Consider the following 15,282-nt stretch of genomic DNA (forward strand, 5'->3'; position numbering starts at 1 on the left):
TGTATAAGTCGTATAAACACGAGAAGATAACATTATTACAACCCCTTCCTTACCATGAGGGCTGTGTTTGTATTGAAACATCAATGCGTATCTTGCACTAACTTATTTGATTGTAAAGCTGCTTTCAGACATGCGAGTGTGTGAGTGAGAGGCTCTGGACTGTCCCCAGGTTTTCTCCAGCCAGACCCCTGGAGCAAAAACTCCAGAGAATGTCAGAATGAGTCCATGTGAGAACACAGCAGAAGATCCTCAGCAGGATTGCCTTTGCAGTTGCTAATCAGTTAGGGACCTGTGAAATCAAAAAAGTTTGTCAGATTCCCTATGTTTATATAACATTTAAACATGGATCACTGCATCATAGGCTCGATGTTGGACAGTCAGTCCACCATGTGGTCCAGATTTAAACATCTCAACAATTAGATTCACGATTCAATACTTTATTGCCATATTAACAGAGTTGATTGGAATCTTGGCGAGCGCACTCAAACTATTGGATGACTTGACACAAAATCAGGTTTTAACATTCACGACTCCCAGAGGCTTAATCTTTTTTCCATTGACTTTGTTGCTTTGACTATTTGTCTTGCATCAACACGAGGTTGACATTTGTCGTTGAGAATGAAATGTCTCAACCACATTGGGATTCATTGCCATGAAATTTGGTGCACACATTCATGACCCCCTGAGGGTAAATTCTACCATCATCAGGTTAACATGTCATGTCTTAGTTTATGACCATCATACGGTGGCTATGAAAGGATAACACGCTGCAACTTAAAAGACATGCCAACAGATAAACCACGAGCAAGCTATAGCTGCTTTCAGACATTCACTGAGCGCAGTTTCTCCGGAGTTAGTGTATGTGTGAATGCAAATGTCCAAGTGAGAGCCTCTGGAGTTTCTGCTGACTTTCTCCGCCTGGAACCCTGGTACAAAGTCGGCAGAAAGTCGGCAGAAGTCGATGCGAGAACACAGCAGGAGATCCTCAGGATTCACTGCGAGCGAGTGGAGGGGTTGATTACGCTTCTAACACAGACGCAAAAATTAAAGAAATAAACAAAAAGATAACAACTAAATCAGGATGAAAAAGCAGTGTTACACACACGTAGAAGACACAGACGAAGATGTCAAGAGAGTTAATGGAGATAAGCAGAAAAGAGATAAACAAAATCATGTGATATATGCAGTGGAACACTCTACATTCTGCCTTTGCCTGCTGCTCTACCCCTCTTGTGAATCCTGTGGAGGATTTGTTGCTGTTGTGAACCCGTCTGGGCAAAGAACCTCCCGCTGCGTTGAGCGTGTGAAAAAGGCAAACTGAGAAAGTTTGGTCGTGTCTGAAAGCGGCTTACTCTATCATTCATTCATTCTTGGTTGCAGAGTGGAAAAACACATAATCCACAACATCATCAGAGCGACCCAGTTTGAGACTGCGGGCTCCATACTTCACGATCTGACGGCCTTTTCCGTGGATGTGTTGAATATCAGTGCGGCTAACCTCAGCTCCTCTGGAACCAGCTGGATCCGGCTGGAACCTCCACAGGTACACAAGCTGTGATCAAGGTGGCGCTGATGAGTGTAGAGGGAACAATCCTTATTAAGATAGCATGAATTTGGCGAATACGTTAATTTCTTTGTTACATTATTAGCCTGTTAAAACAAACCTTGTAGACCAATGTTGTGGTTTTGCTTGATGAGTTTTTTTGTAAGTTGCTTGATCATCTTCTCCTTACATCCACCTTTAGCTGCTGTATCAGAATGAGTCATTTGTCCCTGAGATTTTGATACCTGTGGGTTGCCTACAATCCATCCAAGATGAGGAGAGGATTATTGGTTTGGTCACCTACTTGCAGCAGGACTCGTTCAGAGTATGTATATATATATATATATACTCCTGCATTAATTTATCCTGACACAATTATCTTTATCATATATTATATATAGTACGATTATATAACATGTGGATTACATTAAATATAGACAGTGCATGTTGTGTTTCCTCCTCATTAGCTTGAACAGGAGAATATCTCATCGATGGTTCTCAGGATTGAACTACTGGGTGGACGACGCTTATACAATCTGCCTCTGCCAATCAAGATGACTTTCAGAGTTGCTACAGACACAGTAAGTCTATGAGTTTATGTTTAATATATAGTTTGTTGGTCAACTGTGGGCCTACGGACACGTAGTTGTTTGCTGTACAGACGTTGAAGATATGAACGTAACAAATAAGACGGACTTGACTTGATTTTAACGTTGCTGAAGCTTAAGTGGTGTTTTTCTACCTTTCTTTTGTATTTTAGTAACTTGGTTTAAACTTACTAGTGTGGCACAGAACACTTTGGCTTTTAAAAGGAATGAAAAGACAAAAAGACTTTCACAGGATTTGATCCATGCACTGTAGCTCTGGGATTATTCAGTATTTTGTTAAATGTGTTGGGTAAACTTGTTGAATGGTCTTTATAGAGAATGTGAACTTCAAGGAAGCTTTACATGTTTGTATTTTTACAGAATGACACCTTACTGTGTCACTCTTTGGATGAACACGGTAAGTGTATGATACTTTTTGCTTACAAATACACAGTAAAGCACTGGAATTTTGGTCAGCATTTATGATTTACCTACAGTAATATGTAATGACTGCCTTTTAGATTCAAATGGCTAAACAGTTTTATACACCACACATCAAAGATATATTTGCATGTGAAATAAAATACTCAAATAACATTTATACTGAGAGGTTTAATAAATATACTTTAATCGACAAAAGGTGGATTTTTGTATGCCCTTTAATGGGATTGTGTTGTCTAACAACATATGTGGACCTATTTAGCTAAATGTATTTTTCATGTGCACAGATTGGCTGTGGAAAACAGATGGATGTCAGACTTACAGCAACCAAAGTGACATTATTTGCAGCTGCAACCATGCAACAGCCTTTGCCGTCCTACTGGTAAGAGACACACTTAATTTGACGTTCCTGGTATATAAATCTTACATCTCTGACCTGGTTCTAGATGTTAGCCTGTAACTTGCAGACAGATCATCACTTTCCCATTTTTGTCTTTAGACAAGATCGAAACTTGCAGAGGTCCACTGGAAAATTCTCTCATACATCAGTTACATAGGCTGCGGCCTGTCTGCCTTCTTCACTGCTTTGTCCATCCTGTGGTATGTCTTTAGTAGGTAGGTCTATGCTTTTCAGTTTATGCGAAATTAAAATGCAAGTCACATTCTCTGAGGATTCAGCTTTATTTGTATTTTACAACACAACACTGGATTACAGTAACATTACAGTAACAATGCAACACTGCTGCTACATATCAAGAAACGACATCCAGAATCCTGTCTGTTTATCAGCGGCCACCATCTAACCTGCTCCTGTAGATATGTCGATTACTACTGATCTACTTCTCTCTATTCCTCAGAAACCACAAAATGGATTTTTCCATTTCTATTCATGTATCTCTGAGCGGGGCCTTATTTCTGCTCAATACAACCTTCCTGCTGACTGAGTGGGGGGCCACGGTGGAGCTAGACTGGGTGTGCGTGTTTGTTGCAGCTTTCATGCATTACTCCTTGCTCTGCTGTTTCACCTGGATGGCTATCGAGGCACTTCACCTCTATCTCATGCTAATAAAGGTGTTTAACACCCACTACAAACACTACCTGGTCAAGCTGTCCCTAGTTGGATGGGGTGAGTATTGCTTGAGCGCCTATGTGGATGTGCTGTGATGACAACATTGTGAAAACAGTTTAACTTAGAATGCTGACAGGAAACCCCAGACACATGACACAGTAAAAAAAGGAACCTTTTATGAGGAAACTCACAGAGTCTCTGTTCGACGAGAGCTGCTGAACCAGGGGTTAGATTGAAGATGACCGGCACAATTTTATTGTTGGTGATTCGATGCCTTGTTTTATAAAATAAGATAAGCTGTACCTTTTCTTGATCCTCCGTATATATTATTTCTGAACATTAGAGCACTGTAAAAAAAATAGCTTGTCGCAGTATATTAGGCATATTTAATTTCAAATTAAACAGTTCTTACTTTCTTTCTCTAGGCACAGCACAGTATATAACAATACTTATTTTTATTGAGTTCCTGTCCACCTTGTTGAAGTCAACAACTTAAAGGTTGAGTGTGTAGGATTTAGTGACATCGAGTGGTGAAGTTGCAGGTTGCAGCTGAATTCCCCTCACTTCACCCTCCCCTTCCAAACATGAAAGAGAACCTGTGGTCGCCTTCAGTTGTCATAAAAACTCAAAAGGTGTTTAGTTTGTCCAGTCTGGACTATTGTAAAAAACATGGCAGCTTCCATAGAGAGGACCCGCTTCTGATGTAAATATAAAGTACTTAAATATAAAGGCCATTCTAGGGCGAAGATAACAACAAGTAGTACAAATTAGATGAAACACTAGTGAAAACATCACTAGGATTATTTTATATTCAATATCTGCCAATAGATCCCTTTCACCAAAATCTTACACACTGAACCTTTGAAATACATTAAGCGGTTTAGATGTGAATTGATGTCACCAGCTTAAGTTTACTTAATTTTTCTGTGGCAACCAGTTGCCATTTTTTTTAAAGTAAACGCAACTTATTGTATTTTAGAGTGCACTAGCAATATTTTTGGATTCATATTTTTCTGCCTCAAATTCCAAAATAGCAGGTGTGTGTGTGTGTGTGTGTGTGTGTGTGTGTGTGTGTGTGTGTGTGTGTGTGTGTGTGTGTGTGTGTGTGTGTGTGTGTGTGTGTGTGTGTGTGTGTGTGTTTAATTCTCAGGGATCCCTGGTGTAATTGTGGCAGTCTCTGTGGCAGTGAAGGACGTCAAACAGTTTTATGGAGCTACACAAATGAGCATGGCCGATACAAACCAAACTAATGCCATGTGAGTAAATTGTAAATTGTTTTTGGCAAGAAAACATAGTCTCATCATAGTCTATTTTTGACTAAATCGATCTATGATAGATCTTTTATAAAATTTAATATGAAAAAGGTTTTAAGTGTATTATGGTTACACATGGTTACATGAAGTCTAGTTTATATTAATGAAATAATGTTGATGCCTGTGACATTACAATTTAAGGATTTAAATTATGAAATTACATCATTGTTATAAAGAAAGGTAATTGTATAACGTAACTATATTGCTACTGTTGAATAATGTCAATTATAAAGAAAATCATGTGTGTGATTTCATAAAACTGTTAAGGATAGTAACTTTTTAAATTTTACTCTATGAATGTTCCCTGTATACCCACCGATTATCTGTCTTCTCTGCTATATAATGAGGCAATAAGATGACCTGTGGGTTACCTGTTTTCCCCACAGCTGCTGGATCACAGATGACTCCTTCTTCTATTCCTTGAATCTGGTGTATTTCACCCTCATATTCATCTTCAATTCTGGCATACTGATAACAGTGGCCTCAAGGATCTGTAAGATGCAGCAAAGGTTGAGCAGCAGCTCGAAGCTTGGAACAAAGACTGGGGGAAATGCAGGGAGAGACCCAGATAACTGCAAGAGTGGCTTCACTGTGATGGGTCTCACCTGCCTGCTGGGGACCACCTGGGGCCTGGCCTTTCTGGGCTCAGGATACGTCAACTACCCCATCCTCTACCTTTTCTGCATCCTGAACTCCACACAAGGTCAATTTGTATCTGTATTCTTTGGTTTGAACAGCGTTTGTCTCTGAGGGTGTTTGAACTGTTTACATGCTATTCAACTGAATCAGGAATAGATGGACCTGTTGAGCTAGTCTTGAAGCAGCATTTAAACCCACCTTTTGTGTCTCTTTGTCAAGGTTTCTTTATCTTTTTATGGATCTGTCTGTCAGCCAAGAAGCAGAGGAAGCAAGAAATGGAGGACAAGATGACTACTGTCAACACCTCAGGAATCAAATCGGATTAGACTCCCTTTCATCGCCTGCTTTTGTCTGGATGATAAAACCTACCCTGTGATTGTAACTTCCCTTATCGTACCCTTCCATGTAACCTTCTGTCCTTGGACCTCTCCTGTTTACATTATACTGTATGTTAGCCCTGTAAATTCACAAGCATGATGTAAGCTTCCATTCACATGCAGATGACACACAACTGTATTTCTATCTCGTTTGAATTACTCTGATCAAGTTGATGTTTCGACTTAAAATGCTGGAAGGCTCAAAATTTCTTCCAGTTAGATATTGACAAGACTAAGGTCAAGACTATAGGCCGTGACACTGTCACTACCCACACTTTAAAGTAAAACCTTGGCGTCATGTTCGATAATGATCTCACCTTAAATATTCATATTCAACACATTTGTCCAGTTGTTGTTTTCAGAAGGCACTTACACATTGTTATTCATGCATTCATTTCCTCTTGTTTGGATCACTGTAATTTAGTGTTTACATAATTACAGCTTGTCTAAAAACGTCTTCTCGAGATATCCACTAAAAGAAAGAAGTTTACTCAAATTCCCGCTTACTTTCATTGCCTTCCAGAAAATGTTAAAATTGATTTTAAGATTCGTAACACGAGTTCCTGAGCGAAGGCACTATTCCTCAGTCACAGCTGAGGACCAAGGGTGACCAGACCTTTTCTCTCAGGATTTCCACTGTTTGGAACAATCTCCCTGTATGGCAAACTCCTCATCCTCTTTGAAATCTCTTGTAAATAGTTGGGCTTTCTCAGCAGTTAGGTTCTGAATTCACTTCTAACTTTTTAATGGCATTTATTTACTTCCTTTTAATCCAGCTCTGACCTTACTGACTGTTTTTCCTTTTTTTTTTTTTACTTACTTGTAAAGCACCGTAAAAAAAAAAAGATGTTTCCTCCATCAACCTACTTTAAAGGTTCAGTGTGTAAGATTCAGGTGAAATGGATCTATTGGCAGGAATTAAATATAGAATAATCCTAGTGATGTTTCTACTGGTGTGTTTCATCGAAATTGTACGAATTGTTGTTTTCTTTACCATAGAATGGGCCCTTTACATTGAAATACATTATATTTACATTGGGAGAGGGTCCTGTCTACGGAGGCCATCATTGTTTTTTACAGTAGCCCAGACTGGACAAACTAAACACTTTTTGAGTTTTTATGACAACTGAAGGCTACCACAGGTTCTCTTTCATGTTTGGAAGGAGATGGTGAGGTGAGAGGTGTTCAGCTGCAACATGAAACTTCACCACTGGATGTCACTAAATTCTACAAACTGAACCTTTAAATCATTGTGTAGTTGAATGCAGTTTTCAATAATCAATATGTGAGACTGATCAAGTTTTAATCAAAGGAAATCATAATCAATACATCATGAATAATTGTCAATACTGGAATTATACATGTTATATAGACTAGTAAAAATGTGTAATAAAATTGGTTTAAAAAAGTGAAAAACTACCCTTATGTGTGTCTTGATTTTGCTGAATTTTATTTGCATTAAAATCCCCACAGAAGAATTCCCAAATAAGCCAAGTGTGCATTTGCATTGTAAATGTGTGTTGCCAAGGAAAACTTCCTCTTTCTCAAGGGAGAATCCAATGTTGAAGATTTTGTCGTTTTACAATACAGATATGAACAATTGCAAGTGGTGGAGATTTTCCTTCCTTCACATGCTGATCTACCACTTATCTATAAATCAACAATACTTTAATGAGCAGATACAATTAATTACCTCAACATCAGCAGCTCCCAAATATTAGATTATAGACAATGGTCCTGCCACGGTAAACCACATCTGATATGAATCATTTCCTGTTCCTATGACATTACCTCCCCCACTTGGTCACGACCATGTGATGTAGATGTTCTCTCAGCTTATTAACCCGCAGACCAATGCTGTTTCATCATATGTGTGAGACATGATGTGGATTTTTCTTGTCACTCTTTCTTGGCTTTCTACAGCTCAAGCAATCAGTGAGTATCTTCACCTGTTTCCTGTGTTTGATTATAGTGTGTGTTATGGTTGTGTGCTTGTGTGTTAACTACCATCTTAAACTGTTAAGGTTGGGGACTTCCAATAATGGAAGTCACTCATGAAATTGACTGGCTGACAACAGAAACAGAAACCACCTGTCTTAAATCTTACACTGGAGCGAGATCTGTCACTTAAAAGTCTTATCTTATTAAATTGTGTGTCCATCCATATATTGTAGTATTATTGGCTCTGTTTGTGTCTGTCACTAACAGATTGGTGTAAAGACGTCCTCAGAGAGTGCCATCTTCACAATGACTGGACCAGGTAACTCATAAAACAGAGCCTGAGCTGCTGCTGTAGGTCTCATGCTCCTCTTTTTAAGGGGTAACGTATCTTTCTCCTACACAACTGAATACACGTGATTGTCCTTTGCATTCTAATGAATGCTGGAGTAGCTTGGACACGATTATCATAACTTACCATATTGTTGTCAATGAAAAGGCTGTCAGCTGAATGCACATGTCTTTCTCTGTATATATCAGCGTTTGATAATAATTTATGGTCGACATTGTCTGTACATGTCAAAGATTTTCATTCATCAGTGATGTTGTACACGAGCCAAAGACAACTTAGCTGGGTCATTTTTGTTCAGCTAAAAACACTTATTAAAAGGTCGGGTAACGACTGTTGATGTGTGAAAACAAATACACCCTTCCCTTCGCTGCTCCTTCAGAAGCCCCACCCCCCAACTTTATGCACGCACATTGCCAATTTGAACGACTGATCTCGACAAATCACAAACATTAACATTATCTGTAGACAGAATACACCTTCTGTATTTACACAAACTCAACAACCAGAATCAGCCGCGTAATTACTTACTGGTGTGTGGTCTGGCCACAGCATGGTCCAGAAGGGAACTTCCTGTGGTCTCTCCACCATTGAAACACCTCCACCGGTCTTCACCTTTTTGGTATTTCGTTGTCTTCTTTGGGTTAGAACGAAGAATTTTGTGCTGCAACACTTACCATTTGGAGCCCCACTGTGAAAATAATGGTGGGTATAAATTATTTTAAGATACCAGTATTAGCATTTCCAGTGGCTAGTTGTGAAGTTCTGGTAGTCTAAGTTAGCTGTGGCCATTTTTCAGGTCGTCCTCCCACAGCGATAGCAGAGGAAGGATAGCATTGTTTGAGGTGATTTTTTGATAAAAAATCGCTCTAATGCTGCGTTCACACTAAACACCACATGGATTTTCACTGGCGAGCCGTCGAGTATTTGCCTGTTCTCTAGAAAAGAGGAGGGAAGGACCTCTGGCTGAAGTGACTACAGTTGCTGTGTTGTACATGTTGTGTAAACACCGGATGAAGCCAGTGGAGTTGTGTGTGGGTCCACAAGACCACCTGGAGACGCACACAGCTCTGGGAATTTCATTGTCTGCTCCAGGAGCTGTGTCTGGATGACTGTCGTTTCCAGCGCTACCCAAGACTAACAAGTGAATGGTTTGATCACCCTTTAGCTTGGGTTGGTGCCAGGACCGAGTCCAGTGAGTTTCATTATCAGCACTGGTTTGCTTTTGCGATATTGCGTCACGCAGATTTTTCACCCAAATTCAAATATTTCAACTTGAGCGATAGACATAAATTACACAATGGATAAGACTATCGGCTAGATTGTTGTTTTAAATATCGGTATCGGCCAAGAATTTCCATATCGGTGCATCCCTAGTATATAGTACTTTATAACTTCATGATTGTTGAATAATGTGACATATCTGTTGGTAGGTGTTATGAAAGAAGAATTCCAACCTGTTTACAAGGACGCCAACATATGCCAAACTTCATTCTTCAGTTGGTGAACTCATCTCAAGAGGTGAGGCCATGTGACTGGGCCCCGGCTCTTGTCTCGTCTGGTTCACAATTGCTTTTTTAGTTTTTTTATTGGAGGTAAATGTATCTTTCATGTGTTCTGCACTAACAAATAAGAAAAAAAGGGGAAAAAGTAGTAACTATTGTGTAGTAAACAAAGGTTTACTACATCTTGTTACAGATTCCTGTACATAGGGTTTTCTCTTGACGTGCATAACAATAGAGCAATTCAAATTATCAGATCAACAAATTCAATGTCCATAAATTGATTTTTAGCATTTTTTGTGTGCTTTTGTGTTTACTTGTGACTTTTAGGCAGAAGTGTATCCCACTGACATGCACAGGGTTCACATCCCATCCTCAGCTCTTCAGAGAAGCAGAGGAGATGAATCGCAGATGGAGGTGGTGCTGGTTGCCACGGTGATCAACAGCACTTACTTTACAGTCAGTAGGCCTGAAGCTATAAAGGTAAAATATACTTTTCTTGATTGCCCCTATAGGTGAATTGAAAAAGTTTTTAAAACCTTTAAAATCTGATGGATAAGGAAAAGGACCTTAAAGCTAGGTTTGGTAATCCTGGAAAAGAGTTAGCAAGAGCAGGACACACTTTGAATATATGCAAACGATATCCCATATCCCACGATACTCTCGTTAAAGCTACGCCCCTGTCATGCAGAGTGAGAGCTCGGGCAGGGTGCAGGCGGGTTGTCATTGCTCATTGGCTGTGTTTATTACAATCCTGCGATGGCCACAGACACCAGTTTCTTTTCTTTTTTTTCTCAGACCACTTAATTTAATTTGATGATTTGCTGTGCACTCTAATCAGCAGCTGTGTACCATGAAATTGATGAAAGTCATTACTCTTGGATTGATAAAACTCCTCTTCATGTCTTGGAACCTGGTTAAATTGCCCTTTACCCCGTATGCCACATCTGTCTTGTCATTGCAGCCGAGTCCTAACCATAAAAAAGCAACGAGGAGAATGGTCATACACGACCAGCGTGATCACATGCAAGGCACTGTTATGGGAGGGTTAGTGCTGGCAGTGCTGGCAGGGAGCCAGCCTGTCGGTAACCTGCCTCAACCTATTGAACTAACCTTCACACAGACCCAACAGGTAAAATGGAAAATGAGAAACAAGAGATAATATTGACTAAGAAAATAAAATTCCTCTGGTCTTGATCGACTTATGAATATGTTTCAGATGGAAAACAGGACTTGTGTGTTTTGGCAGGAGTTAGACAACGGAACAGGTGAACAGTCATCAGAATTTGTTTCTTTTAAATGGACAATTTACAAATAATGATCATGTGTGCGTGTGTGGTTTAGGGATTTGGAGCACATACGGCTGTAATACCAATGACACTGGGGCTGAGGTTACTTGCAGCTGCAACCACCTCAGTTTCTTTGCTGTGCTTGTGGTAAAGTAACAACATGTTTTTCTCACTTTATTTCATCAACCACATGTCACCTGATGCTGCCTTAACCCCTGCTCTCTAACTGTTTCTGTTATACACTATGTATTCCATTCAGACTGTAAAATAAATGCTGCACTGTTTTTTCCATATGCAACTACTCACCATTACTTTTTGATGAAAATTAGTGTCCTCTTACACATTATCTGTATAACCTATTCCATTTTTAAAGTCACCCATAATCTTACATACAATTTATATATCCATATCATATTGTATACAATTGTGAATTTATACCTTTTTATCTATTTATCTTTAAATATGCTATTACGGTGAATAAATACCCATTTAAACATATCATTTTATACTAACGTTCAATTTTGTAGACCATACCTTCCTTTATATCCATATATATATGTACATTTAATGTAGTAAGTGAGTAGTGCAGGTTTTCAAAACCTAATCTACTGATGCGACCTCCTCCTGAATTCTAAACTTCATTCTGAGGTGAAATTTTGATATAATCTTCTTCTCTTTGTTCCAGAACCCTATTTTGTCAGTGGATGAAACTCATTCTACGAATCTTAGCTACATCACCTACATTGGATCAGCCCTCTCCGTTGTCTTCACAGTGATGAGCCTGATCATCTATATATGTCTACAGTGAGTTTTTTTGTGTTTTATTCTCATATTATAATTATAACAGGGTAGATTGTAATAAATGATCATAAATACCTGTAATAATATGATCAACAGAGGTGACATCTTCTGTCCTATTTGTCAAGGAACTGAAGTGAGACATGGATGATACCTGTGTTACCAGTGTTTTCTTCCCCTGTAGAGGTCAAACCATAGGGCAGATAAATTATCATTAGCTGCTTTCAGACATGCACTGAACTCTGCGAGATCCTCTGGACGTTCTCTGTAGGGGCTGTTTGTGTCAAAGCTAATGTCAGAGTGAGAGCCTCTGGACTTTCTGTGGACTTACTGCAGCCAGTCCATTAGTATAAAGTTAGCAGAAAGTGTGAAAGATCTGATGTGAGAACACAGCAGCAGATCCTGTGAGTGATAGATGCAAAAATGAAAATACTAAACGAAAACAAATATCTCAGGATAAAAAAGGGGTGCCATACACGTAGAGGACACCGACGAAGATGACAGGGGAGCTGATGGTGATAAGGGCGGACGCCAGTGTTGATGTGCTGTAAACAAAAACTTGTGACCTCTGCAGCAGAGTTATCACGTTACATGCCTCAGCATCCCTCACCTGAGCGGACAACCTTCTGCTGCGTTGTGCACGTGTGAAAGAAAAACTTTGGACCAAGTCCACACCTAATTCTCAGGACATCATCTGGAGTTCATGTCTGAAAATGGCTATGCAATGCAATGTTCAGCTATTTTAACGTACGGTGTTTGGTCTCGCAGATGTACCTTGACCACTGCAGTCATTTTATACACCTTGCTTATTCGAGTGTGACACCCTGTGTCCTGTGGGTCGAAGCATGGCGTTGCTCCTTTTGGATAAGAAGCTAGTCATTGTATAATAATAAATGAAAGGGTGTAAAGTGTGGTAGACTGACTGAAGAGCAGAGTCTTTCTCATTTCATTAATAATTGGGTATGGTAGAAAGCACTATCCTGGCACCTGGTATGCCCAAATATCACCTCTGCAAAGAAACTTGCACTTCCTTTTCAAACACGCAGTTGGGCATGAGAGCTTGTTAGTAGAGAAGGTTGTTTTAGGTCAAAGAGGCTTATTTGTAACCGTGAACAACACGGGAATAGAAACTGTTCATGACCTTTTTTCAGACAGCCCAAATGAATGTTCTAGCGGTTTTGACATACTGGCAGTTTAATTTCACATGCCTATAGTCACACGGCAGATACCTGAGTGTAGATTGTGTGTGACCACTTTGAGATATTCACTTTTTGAAGAGCAGCACCCCTATCACCACTGGTTTCTGTTAATGAAACCACTAGATTTAAACTGCTTGCGTGGTCGTCAAACAGCTGATATGATCAGTTTTCAAAAAAAAAACACAATCTTTCTCTTTCTCTAGCTCTCTTTATTTGTTCTTTGTACAACCATTTCTGTCCATTTTGCATATACAACTAACATATAAAATCAGCGCCAGTGTGACTGGCTGCTGTGAGCCACAAACATTCAAGAAGAGAGAATCAGGAACAGTCTGATGTTGTTGTGGATAAGCGGTCAGTAAGTCTGCAAAGACTCAACAGAATTTTTTTATCAGCAGCTACATTATAAGTGTGTGACTAACATATTTTTTGACCAATATGGCAAGTATATAGAAGTCCACTGGGCTCATAGGACCCTGCTGAGGAGAAAGCGTCTGCTAAGTAGACCTATTGAAGGATGATCATGATATTCTGTCTGCTGTTTGTCTTTCAGACAGCGGCGCCCAGAGAAGGTTATCGGTGTGCACATGCAGCTCTCAGGGGCACTGCTCTGCCTTCACCTCAGCTTCCTGCTGTGCTGCTTCTGGGTATGGCTGTTCAACGAGGACGATGAGGGCTGGGTTTGCCTCTTTCTGGGCCTCTTTTTGCACTGGTCCCTGATGGCGACCTTCTGCTGGACGGCTCTGGAGGGATTCCACCTTTACCTCCTCCTCGTCCAAGTCTTCAACATCTACATCAGGAGATACCTGCTCAAACTCAGCTTGGTGGGATGGGGTGAGTGGAGTTAACCACTCAAGTTTTGGACCATTAGTTACCGTATTTGCATGTCATGTCCTCTAAGGCAGGGTTATATCGATAACGTCAGGTTTAATCTGCAGCTGAATCCTTCATTTTATTAAGTTGCAACCCACTGTAAAGTCGCCCATTGGTTTGTGAAACGCTGCCAGCCATGTTCTAGTTTGAAAACTCAGCGTTTTAGTCTGGACGGGCAGAAAAAGAGATGTTTAGAAACAATGCAGGTTCCTATCACATGACCCCCTTCTCGAAGAACAGGTGTGGAATGCAACATGGATGATCAATTACAAGAGTTGCTGACCATGTTGTCTTTGCTAATAGTTGTTAAATTAAACGATACCACTGTTTACATGAGTTATTACCGCAGTAGCTGTAAACAATACAGATCTCAAGACATTCAAAACTATATCACACACGTGAGTTTGAATGGTCAACTTTATTTTGGTCTTTGAATTCAATTATGTAATATTATGAATTGTGCTTGTCTTTCCACAGGTCTGCCTACACTGATTGTAGTGGTTTGTGGAAGTTTAGGTGTTTATGGCAAATACGATGCCAAAAACCAAAATTCAACAGTACAGATGTAAGAAATTCCTTGTGATTGATTTTAAAAGTCAACCACCCAGTTTGCTTTGATTCTACATAACTTGACCTCAGTTACATGTATCCTCTGCTTTGTTCCAATTTTAAATTCCTAATTTTATATTCTCTTTCTTTCTCTTTATGATAACTGACAGGTGCTGGATGAGGAGTGAGTTCACACCGAGCCTTGTGGTCCGTTACATCACAACTGTGGCCTTTCCATGTATGGTCATACTGTACAATGCCTGCTTGCTGGGGCTGGTGGTGTTTAAGCTGTGGGGCATTAGAGGAAGAAGTGGAGACGCTAACAGAAGCAGTTGCTGGAAGAAGGCGAACACAGGGAAGAGGTTATGGAAGGACTTCGTCACAGTGCTGGGCCTCAGCTGTCTGCTGGGGTTACCCTGGAGCTTAGCGAGCATCACGTACATCTCCCTCCCTGGGATCTACGTGTTCACAATACTTAACTCCCTGCAGGGTCAGTATGAACGTGATCATCAGTTTATACAGTGCAGCAATAGAGTATGTACTGTGTTGTACTGATTTGCCATAAGAATTCAAAGCCTTTATTTTCTCGTCTCAGGTGTATTTCTGTTCCTGTGGTCCGTGGCTTTGACCTGCAAATCTCAATCCGACAAAGACTCATCAACGACTTACCCGTCCTCTCAGAAAATGACCACTCTCAATAACTGATCATATATATTTGTATATATGTGTGTACATACAGTACCATCTGTGACCTTTGGACTCTTGTCAATTTATTCAGTTAACTAACATTAAATTAATTTCAATAAGGAGAGAGAA

The 15,282-nt window shown here is 39.9% G+C and overlaps 2 protein-coding genes across 2 annotated transcripts; both read left to right on the forward strand.

Moving 5' to 3' along the window:
- Positions 1-1,343: 1,343 nt before the first annotated feature.
- LOC117753635 (adhesion G-protein coupled receptor G2) lies at positions 1,344-6,303 on the forward strand. The gene is made up of 11 exons (XM_034571840.1): positions 1,344-1,543; positions 1,650-1,652; positions 1,746-1,868; positions 2,011-2,124; positions 2,512-2,548; positions 2,859-2,953; positions 3,071-3,186; positions 3,429-3,697; positions 4,791-4,896; positions 5,340-5,656; positions 5,812-6,303. The coding sequence occupies exons 4-11, from the start codon at positions 2,035-2,037 to the stop codon at positions 5,916-5,918; spliced, it is 1,137 nt and encodes a 378-aa protein (XP_034427731.1). The 5' UTR covers positions 1,344-1,543; positions 1,650-1,652; positions 1,746-1,868; positions 2,011-2,034; the 3' UTR covers positions 5,919-6,303.
- Positions 6,304-7,825: 1,522 nt separating this feature from the next.
- Positions 7,826-15,220, forward strand: LOC117753576 (adhesion G protein-coupled receptor G3-like). The gene is made up of 12 exons (XM_034571753.1): positions 7,826-7,904; positions 8,178-8,229; positions 9,690-9,777; positions 10,089-10,241; positions 10,723-10,890; positions 10,978-11,026; positions 11,103-11,194; positions 11,733-11,851; positions 13,598-13,878; positions 14,395-14,482; positions 14,637-14,956; positions 15,062-15,220. The coding sequence occupies exons 1-12, from the start codon at positions 7,850-7,852 to the stop codon at positions 15,169-15,171; spliced, it is 1,575 nt and encodes a 524-aa protein (XP_034427644.1). The 5' UTR covers positions 7,826-7,849; the 3' UTR covers positions 15,172-15,220.
- The last annotated feature ends 62 nt before the right edge of the window (positions 15,221-15,282 follow it).

The sequence above is a fragment of the Hippoglossus hippoglossus genome, chromosome 3 (genome assembly GCF_009819705.1).
Source record: "Hippoglossus hippoglossus isolate fHipHip1 chromosome 3, fHipHip1.pri, whole genome shotgun sequence".
NCBI classification, from domain to species: Eukaryota; Metazoa; Chordata; class Actinopteri; order Pleuronectiformes; family Pleuronectidae; genus Hippoglossus; species Hippoglossus hippoglossus.